This window comes from Elephantulus edwardii, unplaced genomic scaffold, assembly GCF_000299155.1.
Source record: "Elephantulus edwardii isolate Elephantulus edwardi_28Jun2011 unplaced genomic scaffold, EleEdw1.0 scaffold00302, whole genome shotgun sequence".
Classification (NCBI taxonomy): Eukaryota; Metazoa; Chordata; class Mammalia; order Macroscelidea; family Macroscelididae; genus Elephantulus; species Elephantulus edwardii.
In genome coordinates, this window is record NW_006400052.1 from 1558871 (window position 1) to 1572902 (window position 14032).

Sequence of the window (14032 nt, forward strand, 5' to 3'; positions counted from 1 at the left end):
CCAGCTTGAGATTTCTCCCTAGGCAAATGATGCTTTTGTATGATTGATTGTTCTGAGAAATGAGTTCCTGCCTGTTATATAGCTGTTCACCTTATGTAACCGCTACTGATGGCCATCAAGTCAGAAGTGGCTCATAGCTGACTCCACTGGGTTCCCAAAAAGATTGCCCATTAGTCTTTCTTAGTGTCACTATGCAAAAAAACCAAGGGTCAGGTGCAGATGGCTGTGTGTGACATTTACCAGCTCCACAAAGAGGAACTATTCCCGTCAAGAACACCAACAAGACAACCAATTCCCTCATGGCCCCACACCTCTTTCTACTCATCCCAACACAAATCGGATTGCTTTAATGGGCCCAAAATCCATTGCAATAGCTCACAGACCACACAGAATCATATTAGGGAAGCCAAAAGGTTGGTAACAGATGGAATCACTTGGGACAGCTTCCAAAACATGCTCACAGGCACCTCAGCCTTTAGCCTCGCAGCTTTAGACTCTTAGTCCTGCCAATTGTGGCCCTCTCCCCTGACCCTCAGTCCTCTAAAAAACGTGGGCAAAGGCTCTGCGCTCTGGTTCCATGCGGTAGCAGTCCCAAGGGCAGGTCTGTCTCATGTGAAGTCTCTGGTCCTCGACTCTGACTTCTGCAGGTCTAGCTAGAGCAAGTCTCTTGTCCCAGAGGACACACTGCAACCTCTTCTGCTTTCCTGGTCTTGAGATTCTCAACATCTGCGGCTGAATCTGCTCAGTTTAGTGGTGAGACTATGTAGTCCCCTGTGGCTGAGTTAACATGCCCTATTCACATCCTCCCACCCATCCACATGGCAAAGTCAACCCCAATTGCTAGGAAAGCCATTTTGAATGATAAACCCTCAACACCACACACTAGTAGATCGGAACCATTGTAGAGGCTCTGCCTTTGTGTTAAGAGCACAACTCCCTATGGACTATGGCACTAGAGCTCCCTGTTCACCTCATAGGCTTACTGTCTACTGGCTGAAAGTTGAGCCAGAGGAAGTATTTCTCTCAAAGGACCCTACACAGCAGAGGCCACACATGCCTAAGTGTATAGGGGCCCCCAGCATATTAACACATATAGACCTTTGTATGTTTTGCACCCCCAAAAGAAGTCACTAATTATCCCCTTTGCAGTCGGCACTGTTATTACAAGGTGGTAAACACAGCAGTGACCAAGATGTGCCCCATCCCTGCCCTTCCAGTGTCCACAAACTGGCAAGGGGAGTGACATAACACACATCATCACACCCATAAATGTATAATGGCAGCTCCTGCAGAGTGCTGCCAAAGCCACATGAACAACATGAACATAGATGAGGCTGGGGAGAGTCAAGGGACAGCTCACCAGAGAGGTGGCAACAGAGAGGGGCTGAGAGGTTGTGTGGCCGTCTGGGGCCTGAGGCCTCCTCTCCTTCTTCTTTTTTTCTTTTTTTTTTCCTTGTTGCATACAGTCAAATCGGATCTGACTGGCACAGGAGGAAACTGACCCTGTTTCTCCAGCGGAGCATCTGGTGGATTCGAACCACACGCCTTTGGGACTGGAGTGCAGCTTCTTGCCACTAGGCCATCAGAGCTCCCTCACCTTTCCTTCTTAATAAGAAGGTAGCCTAAATTTGCAACTGCTGAAAGGTAGGTAGTTCAAACCCACTAGTCACTGTGAAGGAGAAAAGTGAGGTGGTCTCCTCCTGTTAAGATTTATAGCCTCGTAAGTAGAAATATTTCCAAGGAAATTTCTGAGCGTAATTCAACCCAGTAATCCTATTACTTACTAAGTATATATCCTGAAGGAATAAGAACTGAAACACAAACAGATTTGCACGCACTCGTGTCCATTGCAGCGAGATGGAAACAACCAAAGTGTTCATCACGTGATGAGCAGGGATGTTCATGTGTTGAGTTCTGAGGGCTAAGAACTGTGTGTGGGAACTTGACTTGCCTCCCACTACGCTGTGAGTGGGTTCTATGCATATTCCCATTTCACAGGTCGGTAAGTTGAGGCTCAAGAGGGCCAGGCACTTGCTCAAGATGACACGATTAGTGGTTGTTGCTGTCGGAACTGGTTCAGCTGACTGCTCAGCGGATTTTCAGAGGCTTTAAATTGCAAGAGCCTGCTCACCTGTCTCCTGCGGAGTAGCCGGTGGATTCGAGCCCCCTGCTTTGGGGTTGGCAGCGCTGAGATCCCACCTCGCATCTCCTTCATCGACTAGACTTCTCCACAGGTTGGATTTTTGCACACAAACCTCTTTCTAGATGAACAGACAGAAAGCATTCAGAAGAGTGACATGGGGGTTCCCCTGCATGGAGGCCCTTACCTCATATCCCCACTTATATAACCTGAGTTCTTGGACCATCCCTGGTGCAATGCCAGTCATGGGAGAAAGGGTCCAGGATCGATGTTCCTCAAAGCTCACCAGACCTGTGTCATTGTTACGTACTGTCAAGTCTCACCATCTCTGACACATTCGAGCCCCTTGCTAGTCACTATGTCAATCCGTTTCATTGTAGATCTTCCTCTCTTATGCTGATACTCCACATTTCCAAGGACTAGACCCTCCTAACAATATGCCCCAAGTATCAGACCCACAGAGTTTGTCAATGTCAGGGACACAGACCTAGAGAAGGGGAAGGGTCACCCTGAGCCCACACAGCAAACCTGGGACTCAGGGACTCTGAAGACCCCTATCTCTGATCTAGGCTTCTGTCTGCTTAGTCACACTGCCTCCTGAGGACCAGGGAGACCCCAAGACAAGGAGAGGTGGAAGGATTGACAGAACCTGGGAACCACAGCCCCAGAGGAGTGGTGAAGACTGAAACATTAAACTCAAATGTCCCTCCATTTCCTGGGCCTCTGACTGCAGAGACAGAGTGTGGGGGGAGGGACAGGTCATGGGGTCTGGTTGGGGAACTTGAGGGGAAACTCTTGGGGCTCAAGGCTGTTAGGTGGGGTTACACCAGGAGCTGAATAGCATATGCCAGCGTGTGTGTGTGTGCGCGCGCGCGCGCACACGCGCATGCGCATGCACGTGCACGTGCGCATATGTGTCCAATTCCTATGACTGGGTCCATGAACACCTGTACATGTTTCTACACCTCTAGGTCTTGGGTGTGTGTGTTTGTGTGTGTGTGTGTGTATGTGTGTCCCCCTTTGTGTCTATGATCGTTTCCACATCTTCCTGCTTATGCCTGATCCCATATCTATTTGTGGCTCTCAAGTCTCTTTGTTAAACTATTTCTCTTTGAGTGTGAGTGTGCTTCATCTGTACACATGCACGCCTCCATGTATCTGAGCCTCTGTGCCCCCACCCCCCAGTGTCCCCGTGGGAGCCACATACTGTGCCTCTCTCTGCCAGTATCCTTGTGGATTTGGGTCCATGCCCCTGCATCTTCTGTGGACACCCACACACTGTCATCCCCTCTCTGTGTGAGGTATTGCATGTGTGTCAGAGGCCTTATGTCTCCCCATGTCCGTCCCCCCCCCCCGTGGTCACACACACAAACATCTATCTCTTCTCTATATTTGCAGAGCAGTGTGTGTGTGTGTGTGTGTGTGTGTGTGTGTGTGTGTGTCCTCACCCACCATGGGCACCACCTGCCAGGACCACCCCGTTCTAGAATTTTTTCCAGGAGCAAGAGCCTGACCAACTCATCTGAGAGCATGCTGTTGCGTGTCTCTGCCTGCCCCAGCCCAGTGTCAATGCGTCTGGGGGAGAGAGAGAGACAAGAGAGAAAGAGAGAGAGTGTCCCAGCCCAGTGTCAACATCTGGAGGAGGGGTCTGTCTGTCTATCTGTCTGTCCCAACCCAGTGTCAAGTCTGGGGGAGTGTGAGAGTGTGTGTGTCCCCATCCAGCGGCTGTGAGTGCAAAGAGGGGTGTGAAGGGCTGAGGGCAGGCCTGGTGGTGGCCAGACTAGGGGTGGAGGCGCGGAAGGGGGTCCCTGGGACTGAGTTGAGAGTGGAGTTTGGGAGGAATGTTTACCAGTCGCAGGCAGAGCCCAGAGGGACAGCGCCCAGAGTCCCGACTGAAAGCACAGCCTCCAGAGTCCCGCCCAGGACTAGGGGTGCAGCCACCAGGGCCCCCCTCCCCCTCCCCAGCCTCCCTCCAAGGCCCCTTTAAGACAGGCAGGTCCCCTCCTCTCGGCTTAACCCCTCACTGCCCAGGTGGCCCCCAGGGCTCGGGGCTGTGGGCGGAGGCACTGGGGGCTGGGGGCGGGGAAAGGGCAGCCCAGAGCCAGGGAGGGAGAGAAGGAGGCAGGCGGACTGCGGGCCGCTGAACGGAGCCTGGCCCCTTCGTACTGGCAGGCAGGGTCAAATCCTGGGAGCCCGGAACTGGGGGGAGGGCTGGGGACAACCCGGCCCTGCCCCCTCCTCCGCGGGGTGCCCGGGAACTTGTGAGGAAAGTTTGGCATCAACTGCGCCCTGTGGTCCCCGAGGATGGACAAGGTCCTGCTGGCCTGGTGCTTGGCGCTGTGCTGCTGGGCTTTCGTGGCCCTCAGGGGTAAGTGATGGAGGGATGGGGTGCAGGGCTGAGAGGGGGACCACAGGGGCGAGTGGGTGCCAGGTACTGGGCCAGTTCCAGGAGTTTCCGTGGGACGACTGTGGGAGACAGGGCGACTCAGAGACCAGCTCGGAGCGGCAGCGGCTGAGCAAGAGTTGGAGGGAAGAACAGAAGAGCAAGAAATAGAAACTGAGATGGCCAGAGAGACAGACAGACAGACAGACAGGCCTCAAGGAGCTGAGAGCTGCGTGGGGGCTGGGCCTGAGTCCAAGGGCTTTGAGAAGAGGGGCTGAGCTGGGGCAGCCAGGAATCTTCCAGAAAGAAGAGAACAAGAAGTCAGGGAGAAAAAGAAGGAGGGCTGGGGATCTTGGAGGAGACCCTATCTGCCCACGTCTTTGTCCCTGTCCCACCACTGGTTGGCTGGCTGACTTTAGTTTTTCATGTGTGCTTCTCCCTTCTTCTCTCTCTCTTTCTCTGTCCCTGTCTGTGTCTCAGTCTCTCTGTCTCTTTGTCTCTCTCTGTCTGTTTCTCTCTCCCCCTTCTCTCTGTCTCTTTGTCTCTCTGTCTCTCTCTCCCCCCCCCCTTCTCTCTGTCTCTGTCTTGCTCTCTCTCTCTCTCTGTGTCTGTCTCTCTCTTTCTCCTGTCTCTGGGCCTGTTTGTCTCTCCCCCCAGGCCTGACTTTTTCTGGTTTCGCCCTCCACCCTCTGTTTCTCTCTACTCTCTCTCCCGTGCTGATCTTTCCACCCAACCCAAACTATTAAATCTCTAGAGACCCCTAAGGCAGAGCAGTGGGGGCAAGGGTTGGTGCTGGCAGGCAGCTCAGGGCGTGAGAGGCTGCCAGAGCCCGGCTGATTTCCCAACGGATGGATACTGGACCCCAGTCCCCTGGGAAGGCTCCGTCCTCCCCCAGAGCCTACGCCTTCCACCTCCTCTGAGGTCACTCGACAACTATGTGGGGCTGAGAGCCGGGCAGTGGTGGGCAGGCGGGAGAGGGGGTGGGAAACAGAGGACCAGGAGGACAGTGGGGCCCCTAAGCAGACCCTTACTGTTCCCTTTGCAGGCGCACAGGGTGAGGCAAACCCCTTCGTGGCGAGCCCCGGGAACATCACGGGTGCCCGGGGACTCACAGGGACCCTCCGCTGTGAGCTCCAGGTCCAGGGAGAGCCCCCTGAGGTGACATGGCTCCTAGATGGACAGGTCCTGGAGCTAGCGGACAGCACCCAGACCCAGGTGCCCCTGGGAGAAGACGGCGAGGATGACTGGAAAGTGGTCAGCCAACTCAGGTGTCCAGCCTCCCTCCCTAACGTTCCTGACCTCTGTCCTTCCCCTCCTGAGACATTCATCACGGCGAAACGTGGTGGGAATCCCAGACTGGTCACCTCCTAGCTGTGTGGCTTTTAGCATGTGGTGTCCCCTTCTGGGTTTCACTTTCCTGATCTGTAAAATGGGATAGTAATAGTACCTACTTTAATAATAGTGCTTACTTCCTGGTTAGGGCAGCTCTGGTGACCTAGTGGATGAGGAGTTATGCTTCCAAACCTACGACAGGTGGTTCCAATCCACCAGCTGCTCCTCGGGAGAAAGATGGGTCTCCTCTGACACAATTACAGCCTCTGAATACCCACTGCATGGTCAGCTGTGGGTTGGTTCTGACCCGATGTGCATAATAATAGCAACAAGCGTGTGGTTCATAAAGCTTTCCAGGCCAGAGCCCCATCCCAGTTCTAGCCATTCCATACCAGGATCGGGCTCTGACCACCAACCTTTCTGTCAGAATCTTGTCCCTTCAGCTCTTGGATGCAGGGCGGTACCAGTGTGCGGTGGTCGTGGGAGGAAAGACCTTCCTGTCGAAGCCTGGCTACGTGGGACTGGAGGGTGAGCCTGGAGTCAGAGGAGTGCCAGGATATGGAGGGGGCTGGAGGATCCTGGGCATCCTTGGGGCAAGGGGCCATGGGGCACAATGCCTATAGATGTCAGAGGTCTTGGTAGGGACATGAAGAAGCTGGGACTCCACAAATTATGGGAGACTGGCCTGGGAGTATAACATGTTTCCAGGAAGAAGACAGTCTGGGATGGCCAATGTTTTGGGGGTCACACAGAGTTACAGATCAGATAATAGGTTATACTCAAATAGGTGGTACTCTCACACATACACACTTGCCTGATTTGTGAAATGGGAGAAGTCAGACTTTTTGGAAGTGAGGCATGAGGGGTTCAGGAGTCCTAAGAGTCAGATATTAGGGCCATGTGTCCTCGGGGAACAGAGGCCTTGAGGGGAATATCAGGTGTCCTGGGGATCAGAAGTGGGAGGACAGAAGGGTAGGATGCAAGGTGAGCAAGCCAGGTATCCTGAAGCCCCCAGTATCCTGGTGGATCTAATACCCTGCAGTGCTCCAAGAGGCCACCTGCCTCTAACCTTCACCCACATCCCCAGGCCTACCCAACTTCCTGGAAGAACCAGAAGATAGGACTGTGGTCGCCAATACTCCCTTCAACCTGAGCTGCTTGGCCCAGGGACCCCCAGAGCCGGTGAACCTGCTCTGGCTTCAGGATGCTGCCCCCCTGGACACTGGCCATGGCTCCCAGCACATCCTGCAAGTTCGGGGTAAGTCAAGGGCATGGACAGCCCTGCATGAGGTCAGGACAAAGGCAGTGGGGAGCTGGGGCGCCTTCCTTGTCTTGGGGAGTTCTGCCTAGCTCTCTGAGATGTCTCTGTGTTCCTGTCTCTGTCTCAGAATGTTTCTGGCTCAGATCTGTGTCTATGTCTCTATCTCTCTGTGTGTTCCTATCTGTCTGCTTTTATCTGTTCACTATCTGTCTGTCTTTTTCATTGTTTCTGTCTGTCGATCTCTCATCTCTGCCTCTCTTCCCCATCTCTTTCCCTGTCTCTCTGTCTGTCTCATTCTTTGTCTCTCTTGCCATCTCTTTCTCTCTGCCTCTTTCTCCTTCCATTCACCCTGGCCTCTCTCTGAATAGAATTCTTTGTTCGGGGTTTCCACTGAGCTGCTCTCTGGTCCAAGCGTGTGTGGGCCTGGTGGCCCTTTGTCAGCCCTTGACCCCAAGTGGGGCACCGGAATAAACTGTGCCCTTCTCTCCACCCCCTACCTGCCCACCTCCAGCCATAAAAGGGTCCTGCTGGCCTCTGTCAAGGGAAAGAAGCCCTGCCCAGGTCCCCCACTGTGGGAGGACAGAACCCAAAACAGAGAGGCCAAGAAACGGGATAAAGGACAGTTACATAGAGAATGGGAGATGGAGGGAGGGACACACTGCAGAGGTAAGCTAAGATGAAGACAAAGGCAGGGTGACCGTCTCCTCCCACCCCGGATAGCGAGAGAAGCAGGACCAAGCCTGGGTCACAGAGGATGGAGACAGAACAGGGGAACCCTGGACACTGGGGATCCTCTTCATCAAGGGCAGTGAGACAGGGGAGTTCACTCAGGGAGACAGCTGGGCCCTGAGGGTGTCAGCTTCCTGCACCCCACCTGCAGCTTGGGATGGAAGGGATGGAGTGGGCACTAGGACAGAGGGGCTCACATTCCCAGAATTCCCAGGGCCCTGAGTGTTAAAGGAAGTGGTGAGAGTGTCAGCCCCAGAGGGGGTGACTCAGGACCATGGCTCGAGTGGGGACAGGGATGGGGTCTGAGTCAGCTTGGCAGTCCATCCAGAGGGGGCAGGGAGAGGGGAGCTGTCCCTGCCACTCATATAGAGAAGAAGAAACGAGGGGGACAGGGACAAGCAGGCCAATATGTGTATAAGTGGTTGGGGGCAATGTCTGGCTGTGTGCCCATGTCCCCCCGGATCTGTGTGACACTGTGTCCATCAGCATCATCCTCTTTTGCTTTGTGAATACCTCAGTGTGCGTGCTTGGTTAAATGTGAGTTCACAGCTGCTGTGTCTGTCCACTGCTGTGTTTAGGTCCATACAGTAGTTCTCTGGACATTTTTCAGCCATTTCTCTCAGTATGTACATATGTGTGTGCACACAAGTGGACTGAGTATACCATTGTCAGCCTGTATGTGTGTGTGTGTGTGTGTGTGTGTGTGACTCACTGCCCAAGGGGGGGGTGTGCGCGTGCGCGTGCCTGCGTGTGTGTGTGTGTGTGTGTGTGTGTGTGTGTGCCTAGCCATGACTCACTTGTGGGGGGGAGGGGCAGGAATGGCAGTTCTCCCTTCTTGCACACCTACCCGTGTGGAGGTGAAAGTGTCAGCTCACGAATGTGTGCCCTCAGTGGGCCTGTTTCCTTTTGGCAAGTGGGAGTTATCCTCAGATAGCATGCTATTTCTTGGTGGCATGGTGAGTTCCTCCTTGCTTGCGGCTACCCAAACCCCTATGTGTATGTGTGTGTATCCACATGTGACCAGGATGGCCAGAATTTCTTTCTCAGGGATTCAGCACGTGCATGTTCATTTCTTGGGGTGTTTCTCAGTGGCTCTGTGTGTCTAAAGGAACTCTGGTTGCTAAGGGAGCAAGAAGTTGCACTGCCAACCCAAAGGCAGGCAGTTCAAATCCACTAGCTGCTCCACAGGAGACAGATGAGCAATCTCCTCCCATGTGATTTATAGCATCTGAAAACCCGGTGGAGGCTCAGCCATGAGTCACTTCCAACTCAGTGGTGATGATTTCGAGGTTTTAATTTTCCTTTGGTCCATGGGTATCTGTATCTGAGTATATGTCTACGGTGAGTATGCTGGAAAGTGAAGCTGTCACCATGGTTGTTCCTCTGTGTGTGTGTGTGTGTGTGTGTGTGTGAGAGAGAGAGAGAGACCCAAGTGCATGCTGCAGTGTCTCCACTCTCTTGCGGCTGCAGCAGCCCCGTGGGTCTGTGCACATGGGACTGAGGACCAGCCTGCACCTCTTGCTGGCCCCGCTTCAGCAAATGTGTCTGCAGCATCACAAGTGTATCCAGCTGTGTTTTGGCAGACATGAAGTTTCAGCTCTGTGTGTGTGTGTGTGTGTGTGTGTGTGTGTGTGTGTGTGTGTGTGTGTGTTCATGTGTGCGGCAATGCGCTCACATGTGAGCAGATCAGCATCAGCTTTCACTTGCCTCAGTTCTTATCTCCATCCACTCCAGCCCCACCCCAAGTTTCATGCTGGGTGTGTGTGTCTCAGTATGCAGATGTATGTGTGTGTACATTAGCACAACTAGATGAAGATTGTTCAGCTATGTGTTTGTAATCAGTGTGTGGATGTGTATGTCTGTCGTCTTTGTGTTTGTCCCAACTGTCCCCTCATTCCTGACTGTGTATATGTGTACACCACCGGATGTGTGTTGTTGCCCTTACCTTCGCCGTGTTTGTGCCAGTAACAAGCCCCGGTGCCTCTAGGCTGTGATTCACTGTGTGAGCACTTGGGGGGTAGGGGGGTTGTGTCAGGAATTTCGTCAGTTGGTGTGTATCTGTCCCTCTCTGATTCAGGGCGTGCCCTCTCGCTCTCCTTCCATCCCCCTCATTCCCTTGGAAAAGGGCGAAGGGAGGGCGGGGCGGCGCTGGCAGAGGGGTAGGACATCTGGAAAGCACATCTGGAGCTGGCCCGCTTCTGGCGCGGAGGGAAAGCGAGCCCATCACGGAGGGGATCCCAGGCCGCGTCCCTCCCCAGCCCTCCGCTGAGATGCCCAGAGTGAGAGGAGGGGGGAATCCCAGGAGGGGGAAATCCCAGGCCCCTTCTCGCCCCCTCCCTTTCCCGGCTGGCCCGGAAAGGGGGAGATTCGGCGCCTTGCGCCCCACGAGCCGGCCGGAAGTGCCCTGGGAGGGGGCGTCCCGGTGACTCAGGCGGGAGCAGGAATGCTGCGGTCGGAACTGGAACCGGCTCCAGAACCCCCTCCCGGCCCTCGGGCTCGTCTGGCGGGGGCGGGGCCGGCTGCGGCGCGGTGACCCTGGCGGGGCCCCACGTGCCAGGTGGCTGGACGCGCGCCCCGGCTCCCCGCCCCCCTCCGCCCGCGGTCCGCGGGGCTGCCCTGTCCGTGCCTGGGCAGCGGGGGCTGCGGGCCGCCACCTGACCTTGGCCGAGAACATGTGTTCTGCGCGCCCCGAGCCGGGAGCCTCCCTGCCCACCCGCTTCCGGCCGCTTTCCCCCATTGCGCTCCCTCTGCTGACGGAGAAAGGGAAAGTCTGTGTGCCGGACCCAGAGGCGATGGGAACCCACCCCGGACAGTCGCATCAGAACAACTCACAGACACACCTCACACACACACCCCCACACACACACACACACATCAGAACAACTCACAGACACACCTCACACACACACCCCCACACACACACACACACATCAGAACAACTCACAGACACACCCCACACACACACACCCGTGGAACCACAGACACCCGAACAGGAACAACCCCAAAATGCGCATTGCTGTCAATTTGATTCCAGTTCTTACCGACCCTGTAAGACAGCAGAATCGCCCTTTCTTATCATTAGGAAAGCCTATCTATCACCTCATCTCTGCCGAAAAGCAGCCAGTGTGTTCCCGCTTGTGGCCTTTTGTTTAACGGGTGGAGTGCTTAATCTTGCGCCAACAGGGCTCCTCCGCAGAAACACCCTACAAAACCAAACCCACTGCCATCTGATCAGTTCTGTCTCGGGGTGAGGGGGTGGAGGTTTGAAGGCTGTAAATCTTAATGGGAGTAAACAGCTTCGTTTATTTCTCCTTATTGTTCTCTATTGGATTCCAACTGCTGACCTTTGAATTGGCAGCCCAGCACTTTACTTCTAGGCCACCAGGGCTCCTTCTGTGGAAACACAGTCGTGAATAACTCAGCACATGTACAGAAAAACACACATGAGAGAGCTGCATTTTCACGTGTGGACTTAGACTCCGCCCTTTCTTCCCGTCGCAGGAACACTGCTATGTGTCTGTGTCTCTTGTGTTTGTCTCTGTGCTTGTGTGTGTGTAAGATTTTGTGATTTTGCACTCTTGTTCCCATCAACACCCTGGAAAAGACAGTCTCCCCATGTTGTTATGCGCTGTCAAGTTGGAACCGGCTCATAGCTGAAACATAGGTTTTCAGAGGCAGTAAGTTGCATGTGAGGAGATTGCCCATCTGCCGCCTATGGTGTAGCTGGTGCGTTCAAACCATGTACTTTTGGACTAGCAGCACAACTCTTTACCACTAAGCCACCAGAGCTCCCTAGTCTGCCTGTATTATTGTGGCCATTGTTGTGTATCATCGAGTTGGAATCCTGAACTGACCGTAGCTGACCCTCCAGCAGGTTTTCAGAGGCAGTAAATCACACGGCAGGAGACTGCCCATCTTTCTCCTGTGGTGCATCTGGTGGAATTCAAACCATGTATCGTCAGCAGCATAGCTTCTTACCACTAGGCCACAAGAGTCGACCTTCTCCCAAAATGCAGTTATCAACACATACATCTGAGCCACAGAATTTCATATGCTAACCTTTCTGTAGTTGCCGTACCACAGTCACTTGTGGTTGCTGTGAGGCTGAACCACTGTGACACTGATGTGTCAAATGCGTTAATGGTTGGCTACCCAATGCGGACAGAGAGTGGGGTGGAGCTCCCAGATGAAAATAGGCTTGGAAGGAGGTGTGGCATCCACTTCCGTAATACCTTGCCTCCAGAAACCCTATGAACATGGAGAGAGGATGAAAGACACCCAAGGGTTGAGGACTCTCCTTCATAGGGTCGCTATGAGTCACCTGCGACTCAACGGCATTTAACAACAACCACCACCACCTTTCTATGTACACACCCAGGAAAGGTGGGCAACTAACCAAGAAGCTGGTGGTTCAAAGCCTCCTAGAGGCCGGAAGACAGGCCTGTGATCTGCTTTTGACAGGCCTGTATCTCCGTGCAGTCGACTTCCACTCTGCACACAGGCAGTCACTGTCAAAATCAGCTCAACCACAGTTTAAGAGTAACATCCCACACAAATCTGTTCACTCATTCAGCAAACATTTATGGAGCGCCTACTTGGTTCCAAGGAACCCTAGTGGTGTCATAAGTTAAGTGTTGAGCTGTGAACCAAAAAGCTGGCAGTTCAAATCTACCAGCCACTCTACAGTAGGCAGATGAAATAGTCTCCTCCTGTTCAGACTTACAGCCTTGGAAACCCAGCGGGAGTCTGCTGAGTCAGAATCAACTCGAAGGCAGTGAGTTTGGGCTGTTTTGGTCTTACTGTTTGCCAGGCCCAGGCCCTAAGGGTGTATACAGCAGGGAACGTGTTTGATTTTGTTGTTGTCAAGGGCTGGAGAGTTGACTGTGATCCACAGCCATAGCAACACTATGGACAACAGCTCTGAACCTTGTCCTAACCTGCACCATCCTCGTGATTTCTGATATGCTGAGGCCCCTTATAACAGTTATTGTGTCAGTCATTCTTGTTCGAAGTCTTCCTCTTTCTTTGACCCTCCACCTTTTCCCAGTATAATGTCTTTTTCCAAAAATAGGGCCCTCCTGACGACATGCCCAAAGTATGTGAGATGTGTTTGAAAGTAAGTTCACCAAACACACTTCTTAGGAAAACTCCGGCTGAACTTCCTCCAAGACATACCTGTTTGTTCTTTTGGCAGTCCATGAAACAATCGATACTCTTCTCCAACACCTCAACTCAAAGACATCAGTTCTTCTGCTGTCATCAGTATTCATTGTCCAGTTTTCAGATGCATAGGAAGTAACTGCAAATACCATAGAATCAAGTGCACCTTAGTATGTTAACCGACCTAAGAGGCCAAACACCCAGGAGCCAACATTCTAGACAAGAGTTTACAGAAGAGATGTATTAAGTGTATTGAATGGTGAAAAGGAATAAGGACAGAGAGCAAAAACATGGAGGGGAAAGTTCTAATTTTCACCGAGGAACTCAAGGACAGCTTTGGGTGTCAAACACAAAGGAGGTGAGAGAGCAAGCCCTGTGGGCAGGCTTCTTCATGTGGGAAGAGTGCTCCAAGTGGAGCAAGAACCAAGTATGAAGACAACACGTTGAGATCTGCTTGGTGGTTCCAGAAGCACCAGGAGGCTGGGCTGGCTGGAACAGGTTGAGCTGCGAGGAGAGGATTTGGTGGGAGCGAACTGACAACTAAACAAACACACATATATACATATATATACAAATATACATGCCCATGGGCCTGCCTCTCCCCATGTGGGTCTCTTGGTGTGTGTATACACTCAGCGTGTGTCTATGTGTGTCAGTGTAGGTGTATCTCTTTGCGTGTGTGTGTGTGTGTGTGTGTGTACCTGTGTTTGAGTATACATGTCCCATAGGTGCAGTTGAGAGGGAACTGACTTGTAGCTGACCCTCCAGAGGATTTTCAGAGCCTGAACATCGCACAGGAGGAGAGTGCCCATCTTTGTCCTGTGGAGCAGCAGCTGATGGATTCGAACCACCTGCCCGTGGGTTGGCAGCGCCGCTGCTTACCCACTAGATCACCAGAGCTCCCTTGAGACTGTATGACTATGTGTCTGTGTGTGAGTGAGTGTGTATCCATGTTCTGTGTTTCTGTGTGTTGTGTAGAGTAACTATGAGTTGGAATTGACACAGTATTGGGTTTGGGGTTTTTTAT

At 53.1% G+C, this 14032-nt stretch overlaps 1 protein-coding gene across 2 annotated transcripts in view; it reads left to right on the forward strand.

Annotated features, from left to right (window-relative positions):
* Positions 1-4444: 4444 nt before the first annotated feature.
* The window catches only part of AXL (AXL receptor tyrosine kinase), a 35030-nt gene continuing 25442 nt past the window's right edge, over positions 4445-14032 (forward strand). For both annotated transcript variants that reach the window (XM_006900912.1, XM_006900913.1), the window contains exons 1-4: positions 4445-4508; positions 5569-5791; positions 6283-6383; positions 6943-7113. In XM_006900912.1, coding sequence (XP_006900974.1) covers positions 4445-4508; positions 5569-5791; positions 6283-6383; positions 6943-7113 — 559 coding nt within the window. The remainder of the gene's footprint in view (positions 4509-5568; positions 5792-6282; positions 6384-6942; positions 7114-14032) is intronic.